This window comes from Gorilla gorilla, chromosome 8, assembly GCF_029281585.2.
Source record: "Gorilla gorilla gorilla isolate KB3781 chromosome 8, NHGRI_mGorGor1-v2.1_pri, whole genome shotgun sequence".
Taxonomy (NCBI): Eukaryota; Metazoa; Chordata; class Mammalia; order Primates; family Hominidae; genus Gorilla; species Gorilla gorilla.
Window position 1 is genome coordinate 41967961 of NC_073232.2, and position 13172 is coordinate 41981132.

The 13172-nt window shown below is 46.7% G+C and overlaps 2 protein-coding genes across 6 annotated transcripts; both read right to left on the reverse strand.

Moving 5' to 3' along the window:
• Window positions 1-1841: 1841 nt before the first annotated feature.
• CHCHD1 (coiled-coil-helix-coiled-coil-helix domain containing 1) lies at window positions 1842-3442 on the reverse strand. The gene is made up of 3 exons (XM_004049604.5): window positions 3295-3442; window positions 3053-3171; window positions 1842-2420 (listed from the first exon to the last, which is right to left on the reverse strand). Exons 1-3 carry the CDS (start codon window positions 3416-3418, stop codon window positions 2307-2309), a joined length of 357 nt encoding a protein of 118 aa, XP_004049652.1. The 5' UTR covers window positions 3419-3442; the 3' UTR covers window positions 1842-2306.
• Window positions 3443-5238: 1796 nt separating this feature from the next.
• On the reverse strand, window positions 5239-13159 carry FUT11 (fucosyltransferase 11). Of its 5 annotated transcripts, none has more exons than XM_055353433.2 (3): window positions 12351-13159; window positions 11609-12230; window positions 5239-6669 (listed from the first exon to the last, which is right to left on the reverse strand). In XM_055353433.2, exons 1-3 carry the CDS (start codon window positions 13156-13158, stop codon window positions 6573-6575), a joined length of 1527 nt encoding a protein of 508 aa, XP_055209408.2. In that variant the 5' UTR covers window position 13159; the 3' UTR covers window positions 5239-6572. The 5 variants fall into 5 exon arrangements, with proteins under 5 accessions (XP_055209408.2, XP_018890176.4, XP_055209409.1 ...); XM_019034631.4 differs by having other exon boundaries at window positions 5239-9894; XM_055353434.2 differs by having other exon boundaries at window positions 11609-12234.
• Between the last annotated feature and the right edge of the window lie 13 nt (window positions 13160-13172).

Consider the following 13172-nt stretch of genomic DNA (forward strand, 5'->3'; position numbering starts at 1 on the left):
ACACTTTTATTTAATGGCTGCATTTGCTTTTTTTCCCTCGAGCCCACCCTCAGACATCATAAGAGGAAGCCAACTCCCAACGTTATACGAAGCAACTACAGATCCCAGCAATAACTCGGAGTCCATAATGTCCCCAAGGCATAAACAGCCGCCATGCATGTTGGGAATTGTAGGCTGTCAGGAGAGGACAGGAACTATTGGATGGAGTTATTGTCTTAACTCTGGATAGGCCCCAGGGCCGCACCACCTTCTGGGAATGGTAGTCCAGAAGTCTGCAATCCAGCCGACCTTTTTATAGGGTCTAACTGGGGAAACATCAGAAAAGAATGCATTTGATTTCAGGAAATGGTTGTACTGTTTGTCCATACGGCCTTTGGGTCTAGTAACTCAACCTTTTTTTGTGCCATGGACCCTTTAGCAGTCTAGGTAGGTTTCTGGACCCCCTTCTCAGATCTTTTACAAATGCACAAAATACCAAGAATTACAAAGGAAACCAGTTGTTTAAATACAATTATTAAACTATTAATAGAACAAATCTGTAACGTAATAGTGCTCCTTTATTTACACATTAAATGACAAGATCTAGGAGGAAGTGTAGTAACTATCATAATTTTGAAGCTAGTGATGAGTATAAATGCTTTTTGAGATATTTGTAACCAACTGTAACATGGTATGAAAATACCATCATTTCATATAGGTTTTGATAATGTTACTGTGGTTTGTTTTCCATAGCCCTGACTGAAATGCTAAATTTCAGTTGGAGTTAAAAATATAAATTATCCCCCAAGTTCACAGACGTCTTAACTGGAGTCTATTGACCTAGGTTAAGAACTCCTAAGGCCAGGCGCGGTGGCTCACGCCTGTAATCCTAGCACTTTGGGAGGCTAAGGCAGGCAGATCACGAGGTCAGGAGATCGAGACCATCCTGGCTAACATGGTGAAACCCCATCTCTACTGAAAATGCAAAGAATTAGCCGGGCGTGGTGGTGGGCGCCTGTAGTCCCAGCTACTCGGGAGGCTGAGGCAGGAGAATGGCGTGAACCCGGGAAACGGAGCTTGAGTGAGCCAAGATCGCGCCACTGCACTAGTGCGGGCAACAGAGCAAGACTCCATCTCAAAAAAAAAAAAAGCTAACTGAATTATGCCTGAAAGGGCAGAGTATACATAAAATGCTATGCAATTTTTCCTAGTATCAGGGGAATCACAAAAGCGAATGCCTTCAGCAACTAGGCAGCTAACTTGAGAGAAGGAAACAGGTAATAAACAAAGTAGACATTTGTTAAGTCTGTTTCACCGTTTTGTAGAGTCCAGTGGTGAGGTCACCGGAGAATGCAGACAAATGATAATCAGCTCTACCTAATTACTGCCAGGTGGAAATAAGAAAATAAGGCTGCCAGAGCTTTTAATTTTTTTTATTAAAAAAAATAGGTGGCTGGGCACAGTGGCTCATGCCTGTAATCCCAGCACTTCGGGAGGCCAAGGCGGGTGTTCCACTTGAGGTCAGGAGTTCGAGACCAGCCTGGCCAACATGGTGAAACCCCGTCTCTACTGAAAATAGAAAAATTAGCCCATCATGATGGTGGGTGCCTGTAATCCCAGCTACTCAGAAAGCTGAGGCAGGAGAATCACTTGAACCTTGGAGGCGGAGGTTGCAGTGAGCTGAGATAGTGCCATTGCACTCCAGCCTGGGCAACAGAGCAAGACTGCGTCTTATACAAATAAATAAATACAGCTAAAATGTGAAATTTTAATGACTTTTTTTCCTATTTTTGAACGTGACCAGCTAATTTTAAAACTTTTTTTAACTGCATGGATTAAATAAAACATATCTGCAGAACCTCTAGATCACCAGTTTGTTAACTTTATTATTCAGAGAGCACCTTGCAGGGACTACGCACAAAATAGGCAATCACTAAGTATTTACAGATGATGGCAACTTCAACTTCCTTATTGCATCCAAAAGCAAGGGCACTAAATGGTGTAAAAGACTTCAAATGCAGGGAAAGACAATACAACGGTATTTGTCCTGCTCCTAGGGCAAATCAGGAAGGAAAGAATTTCCAGGGTCTAGGGGAGGCTCAAGAATGAAGAGAGTACCTAATTCACAACAAAAGGCCAAGTTCTCTTCAGAGGATTTTATTTCAAGATAAATCATAACTTCTACCCATACTATGATTCCAAAGGGTGAAAAAAGTGTTTTGCCTCTTCTACCCTCCGAAGAGGGCATGGCAATGCCAATGTCTCTAAAATGCCTCTGCATAGTTGTCAGAAGCTATATTTCAGTCATTGAAAATACTTGTCCATTTTCAGCTGAGGTGAGGTTTGTTAGGAAACCTCTGTAACAACTTATTCAATTTATTTGGAAGTAAACTCCCAGACTCTCCCAGGGTTTCCTGTATTGATCTCATCTTTCGGGCTTCCTGAAAACACAGAACAAATACAAGAATGACAGCTCTACAGTTTGTCTAGTCCAGACTTTTAAGATCTGACCCAAAAAATCAATCAATCAATCAAGTTTGTCCTGACATAGGCCCATAGTTCTCACAATGCCCTAAAGCACATGAAGATGTTAACCAGCCTGGAGAGATCTATGTCAGCCTCTTTTCAACAAAAGGGCGTTGGGACCTACAAATGAGACTATGTTCAGAAGCTACTATCTCAGCTAGCAATTAAGCCTAGACTGGAAACCAAACTATTGTCATTATTTAGTTTTAGTCTCTTTAGTTCTATTTCAGACAATAATGTCTACTTGAGCAGCAATTTACATTTTTCAAAATGGTTTTCCCATTCATTACTTCATCTGACACTCACAACATTCTTTAAGGTGGTATTAGTTAGCCTCATTTTACGTACAGTAACTCGAAAGTTCAGAGCAATGAATAAATCCGTCAAGATCACACAGCCTTCAAAACTGTAACCTTTCCCACTTTGGCGTGACTAATATACCTCCCAAATGAATGAAAGGGCCTTTCCTAGCAAAAGGCAGGGAGAATCATTACTTCTATCTCCCCCATTCTTTTCCTGAGAAAGCACCCCAGGAGCCATCCGTCACCTGAGCCCTCGCGGCACAATCGAGGAAGCCCTGGATCTCTTTTCTGCACGCATCGTCGCGGAATTCATTCTGCTTCCAGCAAGCCATCATCACCGACATCTCCGTGATGCAAGTCGCCTCTGGAGGGGCAGATCCGGGGGACCTTCAGTCACAAGAAGACCCACCTTCCTGCCCTCCTACCCACCCGCCCCTGCTCATGCTCCGGCTTCCGCTCCGGGGCCGTCCTGACTCCGACTGCTCACCGCCCTTCTCCCGGCGCCGCTCCCCGACGCGGTTAGCTAGAATGAGAGGTTTATTGGGCTTCAGCACAGGCTTCCGCGGGTTCCCAAACCGCGCCAGGCGACCCCGCAGGCTGGGTGTCGCCATAGCGCACCAAGCTCCCGGCAGGCTTTGCGGTTCCGTGCGTGACCTCGCGTGACCCCTACGGGCTGGACGAATCGGCGCGGAGCTCGGGAAAGGCTCGTTGGCTTGCTGGCAGCCACCTCTTTCTTTTACTTGGCCGGGGCTGGGGCGACGCTGGGTTCGAACAGCGGCGGGTTCATACTTGTCAGCAGATTAGGAGGAGATTCTGGGTTCGTACGCCGACTGAGGCTTCTCCTTGATGGGCTCCGGGCCCCGAAGTCTGGGGGCAGAACGGGGCCGGGGACATGCAGGAAAGGGCCCTGGTAAGTGGACACTGTTCTGGTGGTAGCCGGCTTGGTCTAGGGGCGATTGGCATAGGGCGGGGTTGGGGGGGGGTGGCGAATCAAAATTTGAGACTTTAAGATGTTGGGTTGGGAAAGATTCGTGTTTTACTTTAATAAACCTGAAAGAACTGTCGTTTTTCACTACCTATAGGACCAGTACAAAGCCGCAAAGAAAAATTAGACTTGTTTCATTTTATAACAACAACAACTGCTACTACTGCTACTAGTTAGATACCGTTTGCTCATTTATAACAATCTCAGTTGGTAGGATGAAGCTTAAACACTTGGCATTCATCGTCTTTTTTAGTCCTCTCGCCAGTCTTACAGACTTGGACCTTCAATTGTGATGCTTAATCAGAATTTTTTTTGAGATAGGGTCTCTCTTGGTTGCCCAGACTGGAGTGCAAGTGGCACGTTCATAGCTCACTGCAGCTTTAAACTCCTGAACTCAAACGATCCTCCCGCCTCTGCCTCCTGAGTAGCTGAGAACACAGGTGCAAGACTCCACGCCCAGCTAATTATTTTTTGTAGAGACGGGGTTTTGTCATGTTGCCCGGGCTGGTCTCGAACTCCTGGGCTCAAGCGATCTTCCTGCCTCGCCCTCCCAAAGTGCTTTACATGACTGAGCCTCCGCGCCCAGCCAGACTTGTTTCTCAAGTGACTTCTGGCTATTTACAAAATTCATTCCAAAGATGTGCAGCATATTCTCAAAGCATTTCCAAATAAGCTCCAAGAAATGTTTTTGGTAATGGAAGCAGAAAACAAGCCTGTAGCTCATGACTACTTTGGAGGAGGAACATTTGGATTTGTAAATTTAGTGTGTTAAAAAATCACTTAACACAGATGTTTGGAATCTTCCCACTGATTTCTGCATGGCTGGTTATTTTTCTTCCCTTAAGTCTCAGTTCATGTCACAGAGGGCTTCCCTGACCTCTCACACCTCACCACCATCAACCTGTTTTCTCCATAGCACCTATCACAGTCTGAATTGTCTTATTATGGCCTTACCTATCCCTAACACCCATTTAAAAAATGTAAGCATGAAAGAAGGAACCTTGTCTATCTTGTTCATTGCTGAATCCCCAGTGCCTAGAATAGTACCAATAAATACTTGTTAAATAAGCAAATGTTTTATTTATTTATTTATTTATTTTTGGATTTGGGGTCTTGTTCTGTCACCCAGGTTGGAGTGCAGTGGAATATTAGCTCACTGCAGCCTTGGCCTCACTCCAGTGATCCTCCTGCCTCAGCTGCTGGAGTAGCTGCGACCACAGGCTCACACCACCAAACCCGGCTGGCTTGTTTTTTTTTATTTTTTGTAGAGATGGGGTCTCAGTATGTTGCGCAGACTACTCTTGAACTCCTGGGCTCATGTGAGCTTCCCTCCCTGGCCTCCCAAAGTGCAGGGATTACAGGCATGAGCCACCACACCCAACCTGAAACTTTTTTACAAATCTCCAACTTTATTACACCCACCCCAAAAAAAATAATGAAGCAGAAGACATTGTTTAACAAGAAGCAGTTTATTACACAAAACGAAACCTGAGATAATAGAAAATAACACAGTAATAAAGGAAGCAGCCTTGCACTCCACCTCCACACTCCAGAGTATAATTAAAAGACTCCTATCAGACATTTCTATCACCAATAACGCCAACCTCTGTATACAGCAGCAGGCTGGGCCCCAAATCAGAAGATTCATGTTGCTTGCTTTCTCTATAGGGAAAGTGAAGCTTTCAGTATCATGTGGCTATTCCTGGTTCTACTTTCCCTTGTGGAAATGTAACACCTGGTTTACACTGCTCTTTTGTGAGTACCTATATGGTGATAGGAATAAAGGAGAAAGTCTGGAAAGCACCAAGCACAAAGCAGGCCTGAGGCTCCAGCAACAGTCATTCAGAAACAACTGCCCACTTTATACGTAAAAGTATGAAAGGAATGCCAATGTGAGCTCATGTCATTAGGAGAGGTAAGGATAATCTACACCTTGCTTAACCATCACTTAACCTTTTTATTGCACATAATGAAATTTAAGCCCTAACCTAGGTCTGTACTTGTGTAATAATTATGCACTCTAAATTAGCATCTGCATTTAGATAGATTGCAAGCTTAGAAATCAGTCCTGCATTTGACCTCTTTTGTCAGTGCCTACTGTATCAAATTTTAACAGATTTTTTTTTTTTTTTTTTTGAAATGGAGTTTTGCTCTTGTTGTCCAGGCTGGAGTGCAATGGCGTGATCTTGGTTCACCACCACCTCCGCCTCCTGGGTTCAAGCGATTCTTCTGCCTCAGCCTCCTGAGTAGCTGGGATTATAGTCATGCGCCACCACGCCCAGCTAATTTTGTATTTTTAGTAGAGATGAGGTTTCTCCATGTTGGTCAGGCTGGTCTTGAACTCCCGACTTCAGGTGGTCTGCCTGCCTTGGCCTCCCAGAGTGCTGGGATTACAGGCGTGAGCCAGCTCACCCAGCCCAACAGATTTTTTTTTTTTTTTTTTTTAGACAGGGGTCTGTGTTGCCCAGTTGGTACTCATAGGCGCACTCACAGCATACTACAGCCTCAAACTCTTGGGCTCAAGCGATCTTCCTGCCTTAGCCTTCTGAGTAGCTTGGACTGCAGACCCATGCCATCACATCTGGCTTAGATATATTTTTGAAGTTTTTTTTTTTTTTTTTTTTTTTTTTAGTTTCTGGAGTGCAGTGGCGATTCTCCCACTTCAGCCTCCCAAGTAGCTGGATCTACAAGGCACACACACCATGCCCAGCTAATTTTTTCTGTTTTTTGTAGAGATGGGGTTTTGCCATGTTACCCAAGCTGGTCTTGAATCCCTGGGCTCAAGCAATCCTCCTACCTTGGCCTCCCAAAGTGCTGGGATCACAGGCATGAGCCACTGCACCCAGCCTGAAGGTCTGTCTTCCCTCTTGTTCTTTTCTGCAAAAGGTCAAACAGGGTAAGCAAACTTTCTGTAATTTATGAAGATCTTTTATTAAAGGACTAAATGAAAAAAGAACAACTTTGGCAATAAAATTCAGCCTAATTACAGCCTTTCTTGGCCACATCCTTAGATGTCAATATATTAAGTGTAGACCCTAGTTGTTGGAGCATCTAACATATATCTATCTATCTAGATAGATATATAGATATAGGTATAGATAATATATTGATAAACTGTGGAACTTCTCTAGTGATAAGTCACTAATACATTACAACTAGAGTAGCTCTAAGGTCCAAGGTATTCTTTCCTGTCCCACTGCCCCAGAAAGAGCTAATGGTCTCCCTGCTCATTAGACTGTATGTTCAAACCACAGCAACAGAAGGGTTTGGCTGCATCCCCAAATATGACTGAGCGCAATGGCGCGATCTCAGCTCACTGCAACCTCTGCCTCCCAGGTTCAAGCAATTCTGCCTCAGCCTAGCTGGGATTACAGGTGTGAGCCACCACGCCCAGCTCTGACTAAGCTTTTATTTAGCCAGCCACTTGTGGCTTAAACCTCCTCATCCCCTTGAGTGGGCTCCATCAAAAAGTAGTCTCAGGCTGGGCACGGTGGCTCTCCTGTAATCCCAGCACTTTGGGAGGCCGAGGCGGGTGGGTCACTTGAGGTCAGGAGTCCGAGACCAGCCTGGCCAACATGGCAAAACCCTGTTTCTACTAAAACAAATACAAAAAAATTAGCCAGGCATGGTAGTGCGTGCCTGTAATCCCACCACTCTGGAGGCTGAGGCACGAGGAGAATTGCTTGAACCTGGGAGGCAGAGGCTGCAGTGAGCCAAAATCACGCCACTGCACTCTAGCCTTGGTGATGGAGTGAGACTCTGCCTCAAAAAAAAAAAAAAAAAGGTGGGGGCACCTGGGCACGGTGGCTCACGCCTGTAATCCCAGGACTTTGGGAGGCCAAGGCAAGTGAATCACCTGAGCTCAGGAGTTCGACACCAGACTGGCCAACATGGTGAAACCCCATCTCTACTAAAAATACGAAAATTAGCTAGATGTGGTGACGGGTGCCTGTAATCCCCACTACTAGGGAGGCTGAGGCAGGAGAATCACTTGAACTGGGAATGCAGAGATTCTAGTAAGCTGAGATCGCGCCATTGCACTCCAGCCTGAGCAACAAGAGCGAAACTCCATCTCAAAAAAAAAAAAAAGTCATAGGGAAGCATATTAGTAATACAGTGAATGAAGCTGGACTATTCATTGCACTTAAAGTGAAAAGTGCTTCAGATTATGAAATAATTACTAAAACATACCACCACACTGTTTCCATAACTGCAGAAGATGGGACTTTGTAGCATATAAAAAAATAAAATAGAGGGAACACTTCATTAGGCAAACAAAAGAATTAGGACCTATAAAAATTTGCACTTTTTTTCCTGGATTTTTTTTTTTTTTTGGTCAACCTACTCACCGAAAAATTTGCACTTTGACTCATATTGGCCTATTTTAACATTTCAAAATCATTTAAAGAAAAATATGACTTTTTCTGTCATAATTCCCAGTCTTAGTCTCCATCTTTGATCAAAAAGAGGATAGGGCAATACAGTAAATTGACAAGGCATATAACAGCCACTGAATCTTTCTGTTCATGAGACGAAATCCCAGATACACCATAAATGAGATGCAAACCAGCAGTAAGAATGATGGCAAGGTTTCTGTATTTCCATCAGAAATTGTGGAAAAGGGCCTAAAACCAGGAAAGACAAGGCCATTAAAAAAATGTATTTGAGGCCGGGTGCGGTGGCTGACACCTGTAATCCCAGCACTTTGGGAGGCCAAGGCGGGTGGATCACGAAGTCAAGAGATCGAGACTATCCTTGCCAACATGGCGAAACCCCGTCTCTACTAAAAATACAAAAAATTAGCTGGGCGTGGTGGTGCATGCCTGTAGTCCCAGCTACTCAGGAGGCTGAGGCAGGAGAATCGCTTGAACCAGGGAGGTGGAGGTTGCAGTGAGCCGAGATCATGCCATTGCACTCCAGCCTGGTGACAGAGCAAGACTCCATCTTAATATATATATATAATTTCAGACGGTGTCTCGCTCTGTCACCCAGGCTGGAGTGCAGTGATCATGATCATAGCTCACTGCAGCCTTAAATTCCTGGACTCAAGTGATCCTCCTGCCTCAACCTCCCAAGTATCTAGGGCTACAGGTGTGCACCACCATGCCCTGCTAATTCTTTAATTTTTTTTAGAGACAAGGTCTTGCTAGGATGGTCTCAAACTCCTGGCTTCAAGCAGTCGCCTCTCCTCGGCCTCCCAAAGTGTTGGGATTACAGGCATAAGCCACTACGCCTGGCCAGAAAAAGCCAAAAAAAAAAAAATTAGGGCTGGGTGAGGTGGCTGATGCCTGTAAACCCAGCACTCTGGGAGGTCAAGGCAGATGGACTGCTTGATCCAGGAGTTGGAGACCAACCTGGGCAATGTGGCAAAACCTCATCTCTACAAAAAATACAAAAAAAAAAATAAATAAGTAAAATAGAAGTTTGACATGAAAGTATATAATATAAAAAAATCCAACTCCGGAAAACCAGAATACAACTCACCAAATGTTTTGCTTCTCCACCAACATAACAATTTATAAAGCAAGAGATGAGAAAAAGAGATTATTGGGAAATGTACTGAATAATGAGGAGTTTGGGGAATAGAACAAAAGTTGTAAGTCGTAACCTGACCCATCTTACTTCACTGGTAATCAAGTACAGTCGAAAGGATGAAATAAAGAAGTGAGTAATTTAAAAACTCTGTTGGACCAGCACCTTGAATCAAATGGATGTTTTAGGGTTCTGTTTCCCACTGAACCAAGAATTGTATCCCTCCATCTCTCCTTGAGGAGAGGCCCTATGTTAGACCTTGGCTACTCATCATTAAGATAAAATCTTAATAGATAAAACTGGAATTCCTTGAATCCATGAAAAGACAGTGTTCATTAAGGGTTTGTGCAGTGGATGCTCCTTCTTTCCCATGGTAGAATAAGATCTCCTTAGCTCCGCCAAGTTAAAGGCTCTTGCAAGGGCACTTAGAGATGTTGCCTTTTCATGAAGATTTCATGTAGGTAATCCCAAAATTTCCTCTGCTCTGTTTCATTGTTGTGGATCATGGCAGTGAGAGCTTCCCCCTGGTCCAGACCTTGCCAGTAATCTTGCAGCCACATCTCTTTCCAACTGAAATACCAAAATGGGGGTTGGATTATGGAACTGCAGCAGAGTTATGAGTCCTGCCTTTTTCTGAGTGGGGCCAAAGAAATCTTAAGCAGATACAGTGGTCTCTAACTTGAACAAGACTGCTGCGAAAGGAAGACAACGTGAAGTAAACCCAATATAAGCCCAAGCGACAGGCAGTAAGCCACAAACACAAAGACATCACACAGACTACCCAATCAATTACGATTCCTGACTTGCCTGCTTCTGGCTCCCAAATGTGGAGGGGGTTCAGAGGCAGGCAAAGCAGAGGCCAGACTGGAAGTGGCAGTCTCCATAAGGAAAGCAAGGGGGCAGGGGTCTTTAGATGATTATCTTTTAAGTTTCACCTTTATGCCAATAATCAAAATGAAGGTGCATCAAAATGAAGTAGCATCCAGTATCTAGAAAAGACATAACCTGAATATTTATTTTCTTAATGTTTCATATTTTTTCATACTTTTCCTCTAGTAAATCATATTATGTTCAGATACAAACAATTTGTAATTAGATACAAATTACTTGGTGAAGGATTCCAACCATTGGGACAAAACTGCCAGCAGCATCTATTAATAAATGGCCTTCTGCTGCCATCCACTGTCCAAGTCGGTTTCTATAGGCCATTCTAGCAGCCTTACTTCAGCTTAATAATCTTATCACCTCTCCCCCAATAGGTGTGGCTTGCTACAAGTGGTTTCAACATTTTCCCACCCCACACCTCACGCTGGCCTTGTTTCCCAGTACCACCACCTTTTGCCACCTACTACAGTAGTCTATTCGCTTCCCTTCTGATGCACATTGTGCACTGTTTTGTGTGTGTGTGTGACAGGGTCTTACTCCAACCCAGGCTGGAATGCAGTGGCACGATCCTAGCTCACTACAGCATTGAACTCCTAGGTTCAAGCAATCCACCCGCCACAGCCTCCCAAGTAGCCAGGACTACAGGCATGTGCCACCACCCCAGGCTTTTAGTTTTTAAATTGTACAGAGAGGGTCTTATTATATTGTCCAGGCTGGTCAACATATTATATTATATATTATATCGTCCCTGGCCTCAAGTGTTCCTCCCACCTTGACCTCCCAAAGTGCTGGGATTACAGGTGTGAGCCACCGTGCCCGGCCATGCCTAGTTTTTCTAGTTACACAGGCAGTGTGTCCCCACATGCACCAACTACATGGGGCTCATCCTCAGCACAGCCGCTTAAAAAAAAATTATGGCTGGTTAACAGGTGTAACTCCTGACTATTGCAGAAAAGCCTCTCTAAAAGTGCTCTTCTCTACTGCCCACCCCCATTTCCACTCTATAAAAGGTGCTCAAATAGCTGAGTTGATTTTTAGTGCAGTGCAAACTCCTGAGCCTGGTATTAATGATATTTATAGCCTTGTCCCTATTTATTTGCCCCATTTTCTCTCTCCCCTGTCTGCACAGGCCCTGTGCTCTGGTTCAATCTTTTTGAACCACTACTGGAAACATTGTTCACATAAGCTGATTTTCATACGTTGCCTTGAATTATATTTTACATCTATTCAGCTTTTTCAGCTTGTCTTATCCCAACTAGACTGTTGACACCTTAAAGACAGAGTGAGCCCATGTGATAATTTCCTCCTGCACCTGTTCAGCACCTAGTGCTACTTAATTGCCCACAGTAAGCAAGTAAGTAAATGATTTGATGGCTGCAGGGGACCCCAGCACTCTTACCTGTCATTCTCAGGAATCTCTTCCACATTGCCAAAGCCAGGTGTGGGCACTGGGCAGTCCATGTGTGAGGGCTGGGCAATGTGGGGCTCAAGGACGGGGCTGTCCCCGGGAGAGGCCGCGTGGGCTTTCTCGGCATCCAGCCGAGCCAGTTCGTAGTCACAGACGAAACACTCGAAGCCGTTGAGGTAGTTAGGCAGCAAAGGATCATTCACTCCCCACTCCCGATGCTTCAGACTATCCAGAAGAAATTGGTTGGTGATGCCCCCAGGTTGCTTGTATGCCAGGTATTTCATATACTCCTCATCATTCTTGTCCAGAAAGTCAATAAACTCTGCCAGCTTCTGAGGAGACTCAAAATCATCAATCAGGATGACGGAGTGATTGTTCGGCATCCAGTCCCTCACAGAGGGAGAACCGCGGTACACGGGCACAGCGCCCAGGTGCATGGGACGCCACAGTTTTTCTGTCATGTAGTCGTTACAGATGGCATTTTCCAGGGCCAAGTGGAACTTATAGCGGGACAAGAAAGCCAAGAGCTCTGGATCCTCGGTGGTGGCCGTGGCTGTGTCCTGTAGCCGCGCGGTAGGCAGCTCCCGATTCTGCAGGCATTTCCCGTAGGAGTCTACCTGGACCGGGTACAGGAAGGCTGTCATGAGGGTGCGGCCCTGGAGGCCTGGACACCTGGAGTCCTGGCCTCAACCCGCCCTCTCCTTTTCCTTCCCTCCGGCCTGCCCTCACTCACCGGGATGTGGCGCATGAGCTCGCGCACGTAGCGGTCCCGGTCCGCGGGCACGTCGCAGTGTGACTGCAGATAGAGCAGCGGCGCGTAGCCGCGGCGGCGCCACTCCGCGCGTTCCAGGGGCGGAGGCACCGGGCGGCGCAGATAGGCGGTCCCGGGCAGCCACTGCAGCGACAGCGGGTAATCCGAGTGGCGACTGAAGGTGGAGGTAAGATTGAAGAGGCGGATGCCCGGGCCGTGGCTCAGCAAGAAGTTGTTGAGGGGCGACTCCTCGTGGAGGAGCGCCCAGCTCTGGTGCGCCAAGCGCGGCAGCGGGGCGTCCGACGCGCGGAAGTCTGTGCCGTAGAAGAGCAGCGCGCGCGTCCGCGAGTCCCTCAGCGCTCGGCGGTTCCTGGACGCCACGCACGCGCCGCGCGCACACTCGATGCGCTCCGAGTCTCCCGGGAAGTGGGGGAATAGCCCTGGGCTCCACCACAGCAGCACCGGCAAGTCCCCCGCCTCCTCCCTCCCTGGCCGCGGCGTCCCGGAGCTGCGCGTCACCCCCACTGCGCCCAGCGCCGAGGGCGGCCGGAAAACCGCGCCATCCCACGGTTCCGCCCACTCCGCCTCCCCGCCGGCCTCCCTCTCCGCTACGGACCCATGGCCGCTGGCTGCACAGACACTGAGCACCCCTAGAAGGACCAGCACCACCCCAATGGGGCCGGCCGCCATGTCCACTCCGGCAGCCGGCGCACCGTCGGCCAGCACCGACCCCGCCCAGCGGATAGTCGTGACCGGACGAGGCCCTACGCCACGGGGGCACGCGGCGCATGCGCAGCTCGCTCA